General features: G+C 45.8%; 3 protein-coding genes across 3 annotated transcripts in view; all 3 read left to right on the forward strand.

Moving 5' to 3' along the window:
• The window catches only part of EPPIN (epididymal peptidase inhibitor), a 5,602-nt gene extending 2,869 nt beyond the window's left edge, over nt 1-2,733 (forward strand). The window contains 2 exon segments of the mRNA XM_011983817.1: nt 1,646-1,877; nt 2,415-2,733. Coding sequence (XP_011839207.1) covers nt 1,646-1,859 — 214 coding nt within the window. The 3' untranslated portion in view covers nt 1,860-1,877; nt 2,415-2,733.
• A 1,088-nt stretch (nt 2,734-3,821) lies between these two features.
• Nucleotides 3,822-7,914, forward strand: part of WFDC6 (WAP four-disulfide core domain 6) — an 11,015-nt gene continuing 6,922 nt past the window's right edge. Inside the window, 1 exon segment of the mRNA XM_011983835.1 lies at nt 3,822-4,053. Coding sequence (XP_011839225.1) covers nt 3,822-4,053 — 232 coding nt within the window.
• LOC105542315 (eppin-like) lies at nt 5,941-7,914 on the forward strand. Its single transcript, XM_011983816.1, has 2 exons — nt 5,941-6,092; nt 7,574-7,914. Exons 1-2 carry the CDS (start codon nt 6,002-6,004, stop codon nt 7,786-7,788), a joined length of 306 nt encoding a protein of 101 aa, XP_011839206.1. The 5' UTR covers nt 5,941-6,001; the 3' UTR covers nt 7,789-7,914.

Genomic DNA, 7,914 nt, shown 5'->3' on the forward strand with positions numbered 1-7,914 from the left:
TTGACAGAGAAGTAGAGTGGGCAGGTTAGGGGGCTAAGTCACTCATATGCTAGCAGGTAAGGATTCTGAATTCAGACATCCTGAGTTCAACTCCTACCTCCAGTTTTTACCAGTCTTTTTGTCTTGGATAAATTAACAACTTTCCCTCACTGTGCCTCAGTTTCCTGAGATAATAAAAGGATCAGTGTAGAAGGTTATTTTGAGGATCCAATTGATCTGCATGATGTGCTTAGAGCAATGCCTGGCACATAGTAGCCACCTGATACCTATTCGCTTATTTGTAATTCTTGGCTAAGGGCTCCTAAATAGCAGAGGTCATGCCTTTTCTCTGTTCCTTGAAGCATTAGGCACATAATAGGTGCTCAATGAATAATTTATTCAGTTTAGATCAGGATACATTTTCTTTTATCTTCAACATTCTGTAAGGTTCTGTACTGTGCCAAGCTACCTGTTAGGAACTGGGACGCCAAGATGGAAGCAGACACACTAGAAACTCACTCCCTGCTCGCCAGAAACTCACAGCCTCAGGGATGACACTGAAGATATAAACAAATGAAAAATGAGTGCACAGATTCTGAAGCAAGGTGTGGCAGTGAGGACTGTAGAATGGAGTCAAGGGAGACATCACAACAGTTGATGTGTGAGAAAGGTTTTGAAGGAAGAAGAGGAGTGTCACTGTGAGCAGTGCAAAGGGATGGAGGTATGGGGGTGGCACGGGGTGTTGAATATTGCTGGAGCATGCGGCTGGAAGGGGTTCTGTGTCAGGGGAGGAGGCCAGCGTCACAGTAGGAGCCAGACAGTGAAGGGCCCTGTGGGTCATGGGAGGATATTGTCATGAAGTGAAGGTAGGTCTTATCTGTGGAATGACATGATAAGCCTAGTTCTCAGATCCATCAGATCCTTCCCTGTGGTGGGAAGCACGAATGATTGATTGGAGGGGCCAGGACTGGAGGCAGGGGATCAATCTGAGGTTATCTCAACAGTCCAGGCATGAGACAGTCCCTGAGGCTTATATTAGAGAGAGTAGCAGAGAGGTGAGCTATTAGGAGGTAAAAATCAACAGGACCTAATTGTTTAGCAGTGGAGATTTACCCAAATGGAACTGTGTAAGCATAATTTAGTAGGGACCTGCATTTGTTTGGTAGAACTGCTATAACAAAGTACCACTGACTGGGAATCTTAAATAACAGAAATGTATTGTCTCAGGTTCCTCAGGCTAGATCCGAAGTCATGGTGTCAGCACGGTTGGTTCCTTGTTAGGGTTACGGGGAAGAAGCATGTTCCACTCCTCTCCCCTAGCTTCTGGTGGTTTGCTGGCAATCTTTGGTGTTCTTTGGCTTGTAGACACAGCACCCCAATCTCAGCCTTCACGTTCATACGGTGTTCTCCCAGTGTGTTTGCCTCTGTCCAAATTAACCTGTTTTTATAAGGACACCAGTCATGTTGGTATAGGGGCCCACCCTATTTTGGTCTGACCTCATTTTAGCTAATGTCACCTGCAATAACCCTATCTCCAGGGATGCAGATGCCCACTCTGGGGTCTCCTTGCACATGTGTGCAATATGTCAGTGGAGCTGTGCTCCTGCCGTGTGATAAGGGAAAAGGAGCCTATTCCGGTTCCATCTATAGTGGTTGCCAGGGAGAATAATAACAACTGTTTATTTCTGGAGTGGGCACACTGAGTTTTCAACTCTGGAGTCTTTCTGCAGATGTATGTGAAATGCCAAATGAAACTGGCCCCTGCCTGGCTTTTTTTATTCGGTGGTGGTATGACAAGAAAAATAATACTTGCTCCACATTTGTCTATGGTGGCTGCCAGGGAAACAATAACAACTTCCAATCCGAAGCCAACTGCCTGAACACCTGCAAGAATAAACGTGAGTCCTAGGGGCCCCGGTCTTTCATCCTCTCCAGTCTTATGCTGGGAGGTCTGGGTGTTGACTGGTCCTTTCCAGGACAGCTACATCTTTGGCAGACCTGCTGCTGACAGAACCAGCTCCGATCAAGAGGTAAAAATGTACCTGGCAAAGCGGTAGACAAAGCTACTTTCTGGGAACTGAGGATGAGAAGGGATGTAGAAGTAATCAAGGCTGGCAAGTATGAGGGGAGTTAGGAGGGCTGGAGGAAGGGTGTAGAAGTGGTGAAGTCTCAGAGATGAATTGCAGAAGAGGCACAGGACGTTAAACCTAGACATGCTGACCAACCAACCCTTTCAAACCATCAATGTCTCAACATAGCTCTTTGCCAGCAAGTCACTCCTATTTGTTTTTCCTTGAAGGAGATGGAGAGCTCCCCAAAGCAAACCCTCTTCTTTTTAGTGTTTTCCTGTGCAAAGATGTATAAGCATAACTTCAAGCTCCAAAGATAAGCTGAACCCAAGATACTCACCTGTTTCTGTCCTACGTTCTCTGCAGGCTTTCCCTGATTGGATAAGGATGGGCTGGAAGAACTACCAGAGTGTGGCTCATGCTCTGAGGACTGTTCGTGTACTTGACTGATGCTCCAGATTGACTTCCAGTTTCACTCGCAGCATCCCAAGATCTTAGCCCTTCGCCAAACAGAACGCTTGCATCTCCCTCCTTTTCCTTCATCTTTGGCTCTTTTGATGCACAATATCCTTCCGTTTTGATTTCATCTTTATGTCCCCTTTATCTCCAACTTCTAGAGCTCCCAGTTGATACCTGTGTCACTCTCAATTGTTTCCAATAAAGAACATGATGTAATCCTGTGCCTCTGAGGCTGAGTAATTGACATCTTTTTGGTACATTACAACTTTGCAGAGTAAGGGATCATTGAGGCTTCTGGTGACATCATTCAAGGGAGTGAAGACAATCAGAACTTTGAGAGGTGAGAGTTCCAGGGTTATTGTTATCTTCCTCTGTTTCTACAAAAGATTGTAAAACCCTTTTTAGTCAAGGACCGAAGGACAATGCCTTAGTTTGGATCCTCTAGAAAGTAACCCAGGGAACAGGGCATGGGTCCAGGTAGTTTGTTTGAGATATCTCCCAAGACATACAAGATGGGGAGTGGGATGAGTAATTCAGGGGAGAGAAGGGAAGAGAGAAGAGTATTAAGAGCTGGGTACCACTGTGGCTGAATCCTACTGGGGACCTTTTAAAGAATCATGCAAAACCGACTTATAAATTTTCTTTTTAAAAATATTTTATTTAATTTTAAGTTCCGGGATACATTTGCAGGACCTGCAGGTTTGTTACATAGGTAAGCCTGTGCCATGGTGGTTTGCTGCACCTATAAACCCATCACCTGGGTATTAAGCCCCACATGCATTAGCTATTTATCCTGACGCTTTCCCTCCCCCTGTCCCGTCCAGATGCCACAGTGTGTGTTGTTCCCTTCCCCATGTTCATGTGTTCTCATTGTTCAGCTCCCACTTACAAGTGAGAACATGTGGTATTTAGTTTTGTTCCTGCGTTACTTTGCTGAGGATAATAGCTTCTGGCTTCATCCATGTCCCTGCAAAGGACGTGATCTCATTTGTTTTTATGGCTGCATAGTATTCCATGGTATATATGTACCACATTTTCTTTATGCAGCCTATCGTTGATGGACATTGGGGTTGATTCCATGTTTTCGCTATTGTAAATAGTGCTGCAGTGAATGTATCAGGCATGTATCTTTATAAAAGAATGATTTCTATTCCTTTGAATGTATACCCAGTAATGGGATTGCTGGGTCAAATGGTATTTCTGGTTCTAGATCTTTCAGGAATTGGCACACTGGGAGCCGCCGATTAAGGCCCCCTTCCCCCAGGGTAGGCACCAGGTAGTCCCACTGATGGCCTCAGGGATCTGGTGTTCCTGATGGGGGAGTCTGGCTGGCTTGTTTCCAGGACTCTCTCTTGGAGTGCTGGGCCACATCGGGGCAGGCAAAGCGCAGAGGTAGGAGCTGCTGAGCAGCAGTTCTTAGTTTTGGTGCCATCAACCGGGCTAGTACTTCCTAAAATGGGACTCTCAGGACTTCTGCCAATCCTGGTACCATTCTTCCTGTTGGGGGACATCCAGGAATCTGGGCACGCTGAAGGGATCTTTGGCAGTAAGTACTGGGGACTCAGTCCTTGCAATGGAGGAAGGAAATTCGGTGGGGAGGAAGGAACAAACAACAATTTTGCAGTTAAGCAATTATTTTCTCCACCTCTGCCTGGAATTCCGGGTGGGAAAGACGGGAGCTATTTGGAGTCTCTTGGTAAGAGACTCCCTTGGTGAATATAGGCATCCGAATCTGTGGCAACTGACTCCTTGTTGCCGTTTCAAAAAGTTCTTCCTGGAGGTGCCTGGACCTAGAGCTCATGAAATGAATTGAGAAAGAGTAGTAAGCCCAAGGAAGTCTCCCATAAGAAAAACAGCCTGCTCCCCACAGCACTACCTGTGTCAGCTTCCAAATGTTCTCATTGCCGCCCCCACACCCACACCTACAGAGGATCCTAGCCCTTGGGGTAAAGAATGGTCTCCAGAAGTCCCTTGGAATGCTGAAATGTGAAGACTCACAATTAGCAGCTAACTGTACTGAGCACTGAAAATTAGTGGTTGAAAGTGAGCACTCAGGAGCCACACATTGTAGGTTCAAATCCTGGCTCCATCCCTGAGTAGCTATGTGACCTTGGGCAAATTCACATAACCTCCTTGTGCTTCCAATTCTTCTGTTTATAAAATGTGAATATTAAGAGTACTTACCTATAGATTTGTTAAAAAAAAAAAAGAAAAGAAGAAAATACAAGAAAAAAGAAAAGGAAAGGAAAAGAAAAGAAAAGAAAGAAGAAAAAAGAAAAAGACAAAAAAAGAGAAGAGAAAAGCAAAGAAAAATTCGATTCAGTAGTCTCTTTAGGTGAGATTGTCAAGTTGGTGGCATGGGATTCTTATGGGGGCTCTGTCTCTGAAACTAAATTTAGTGACCTCATAGTCACTCTCTGATGATAAGGTTGTCTTTCTCTGGCCTCTGTCTGTCATGTAGGAATATTTGGAGGACAAACTTGGCCCAAAAGGGTAACACCTAGTTAGAAAAGAAAACGGGAACCCTAGGGATAACATTTACTCTGGAAAGAGTGTCTCTCTCCTTCCCAGGACTGGCTGAATTGCCGGTGAAGATTCCGTGGCTGTAGGAATGGAAAGCTGTCCAAGTTCCCCAGCACCTCTTTCCCACAGCTCCTCTCCTATCCCAGTTAGAATCCCCAAAGTCTGCTGTGTTACTGAACTTTATTCCACTGTAGTCTCTCAAGCAAATCCCTTCATGACGTAGTTCCTCAGCTATGAAGGAGCTTGCATTGATGATAAAGGCTCCCTCTAAGCTCTGATATCCTCTCTTGCTCTTAGAGCAACAAAACTTTGAGAAACATTCTCTGAAGACTCAGCTATCAACCTGATTCCTCCCCTACACCCTGCTCTGTGGCAAATCTTCAATCTTTGGCTATAGTCAAAGAATATGAGTGAACCAAAGATAAAATAAAAGACAGAAGGATGGGAAGAAACTGTGGGAGAGGGAGAAGGGAACACAGAGACCATGGGGAAAGAGAAACAGACTTAGGCACAGAGAGGCACAGATAAACAATGAGATACCAAGAGACTGACAGGGACACATTGTCAGAGACAAGCAGAGGGAGTGCGCTCGTAAGTGCGCACGTAAGATGGAAAATGAATGATGAGGACACTCCACCGCTCTCCAAGTTAACAAGATGAAGACCCAAGATGATGGCATTCACCAGAAGGCAGCCTGGAAAGTGGGAGACAAGCTTTGCCCACTCCCTGGGGTTGACTAGAGCCCTAGCCCAGTGCAGCCTAGGGGTGTAAGGATCAAGATCCATTCAATAAGAGACCCTTCCTCCCAAGCTGTGAGCTGTGGGTGTCAGTTAGTCCCATTTGTGACCTTGGGAACTTAGTGTTCCCAGAAGAAAGGGGGTGGCCGGCTTGTCTCCAGTTCTTATATCCAAGGTGCAGCAGCTGAGCATTCCAAATTCTGGAACCACCAGAAAGGCTGGCCTCTCTTCAGCATGGGGTCTTCGGGACTTTTGAGCCTCCTGGTGCTATTCATCTTCTTAGCGAATGTCCAGGGACCTGGTCTGACTGATTGGTTATTTCCCAGTAAGTATTGGCCTCAGCCCTTACCCTAGAGAGAGGGGAGTCTGCTGGGAGGAAGGAACAGGGAACAACTCTTCAGATCTGGGTTGTTTTCCACCATCTTAGCCCAGGTCTCGGGTTGGGAGAGGAGAGAGATCTTTGTAAGATCCCTCCTGTGGAATATCTCTTCTGGGAATGCAGTAACCCCGACTTAGGCAATCCCCACTTTCAGCCCCTTTGAAGTGGAGGGCCTTTATCAAGGAGGTGGAGGAGAGTCATAGGATCTAGCTTTCAGGGGAGTCACTACAGGAATCCGGGAAACCAAGGGACCTTCTCCTTACCCCGTGAGCAAAACAGGCCCGTTCCTTGAGGCATCATCTCTATCCACTCCTGGTTCTTTCAAATGTAGTCCCATAAAGTGTCCCTGTATCCCTAGGGGCTCCCTACTTTGAGATAAAGGACAGCATGCAGAAGTTCCTTTAAACTTCAGACACTAATATTCCATGACTATAATGTAACAATGATCATTGTTATCATTTGCTGAACACTCAGGAAGAAAGGATTTCTGAAAAGGGATTTTAAAACTTCAGAAGGATCTGGAATCAGACTAAGTGGGTTCAAATCTTGGTAGTCCTGTAATCTTGGGCAAGCTCGTTAAATTTCGTGGGCCTCAGTTTCCACATCTGTAACATGGGGATATTAATAGAACTTCCTTCATAGAGCGATTATAAAGATTAAATGAGATAATACACTTAAAATGCTTAGAAGAGTGCTTGGCTTATGGTAAATACTTAGCAAATGTTAGATAATATGACTGCGCATCTGTTACTCGGATGAGGGCTTTATATACTTTGTCTCATTTTTTTCTCACAACTCCGTAAGGTCAAAATGATTTTACAGATGATGAAACCAAGGTTCAGAGAGGGTCAGAATTCAGACCAAGAGTCAGAATTCAAAATCTTAACTGGCTCCGGGGTAAGTGATACTAATTGCTGTTTAATACCACCACCTAGAGGAACTTCCAAACACCGATTCCTCAACAAAGCGAAAAAGACCACATCAGCTTAATTCAGTGGCCCGCAATTGGGAGATTTTGCCTTCCAGGGGAACTTTGTAGTGCCTGGAGACATTTTCCATGTTACAATCAGGGGGTGCTACTGGTGTCTGATGGGAAGAGGCCTGGGATGCTGCTGAACATCCTACAATCCCCAGTTCAGCTTCCCAAAAAAGAATTATCCAGCCCAAATATTTCCGGTGGTTGAGAAATTCTTCCTTAGATGGGATGGAGCTCGGGCGGGGGTGGGAAGAGAGGGAGGAGTGGTCAGGGGGAAAGGAGGGTGTATGCAGTAGGGAAGTGAGTAAGGCCACCCCGAGGAAAAGAACTCCTGGGGGCAAGCAAAGTGGAAGCAAACTTCCCTGACTCTCTAGAATTGCCTTGTGTCTGGCAAAGCGGGGAGACACTACGCTCTCTAAGGCACATGGGTGTAAAACTACTCCTTCCCTAGGGAGATGTCCCACAATCAGAGAAGAATGTGAATTCAGAGAAAGGGATGTGTGTACAAGGCACAGACAATGCCCGGACAACAAGAAGTGCTGTGTCTTCAGCTGCGGAAAAAAATGTTTAGATCTCAAACAAGGTAACATTCAGAGCTGCAGAATAACCAACCCCTCCTCCCCCTGTCCTCACCTTCTGCCGTCCTGGACTGGCTTTGTGCCCTGATCGCTGACGGCTGGTCTCTGGCAAAACTGCTGGACTTGGGAGACCTGCAATTTAGATCCATTACTGTGCCAAATATGGTGTGTGCCATTAGTAATGACCTTTTCCTATCAGGTGATGCCTGAGACT

Source organism: Mandrillus leucophaeus, unplaced genomic scaffold (genome assembly GCF_000951045.1).
Source record: "Mandrillus leucophaeus isolate KB7577 unplaced genomic scaffold, Mleu.le_1.0 Scaffold255, whole genome shotgun sequence".
Lineage (NCBI taxonomy): Eukaryota > Metazoa > Chordata > Mammalia > Primates > Cercopithecidae > Mandrillus > Mandrillus leucophaeus.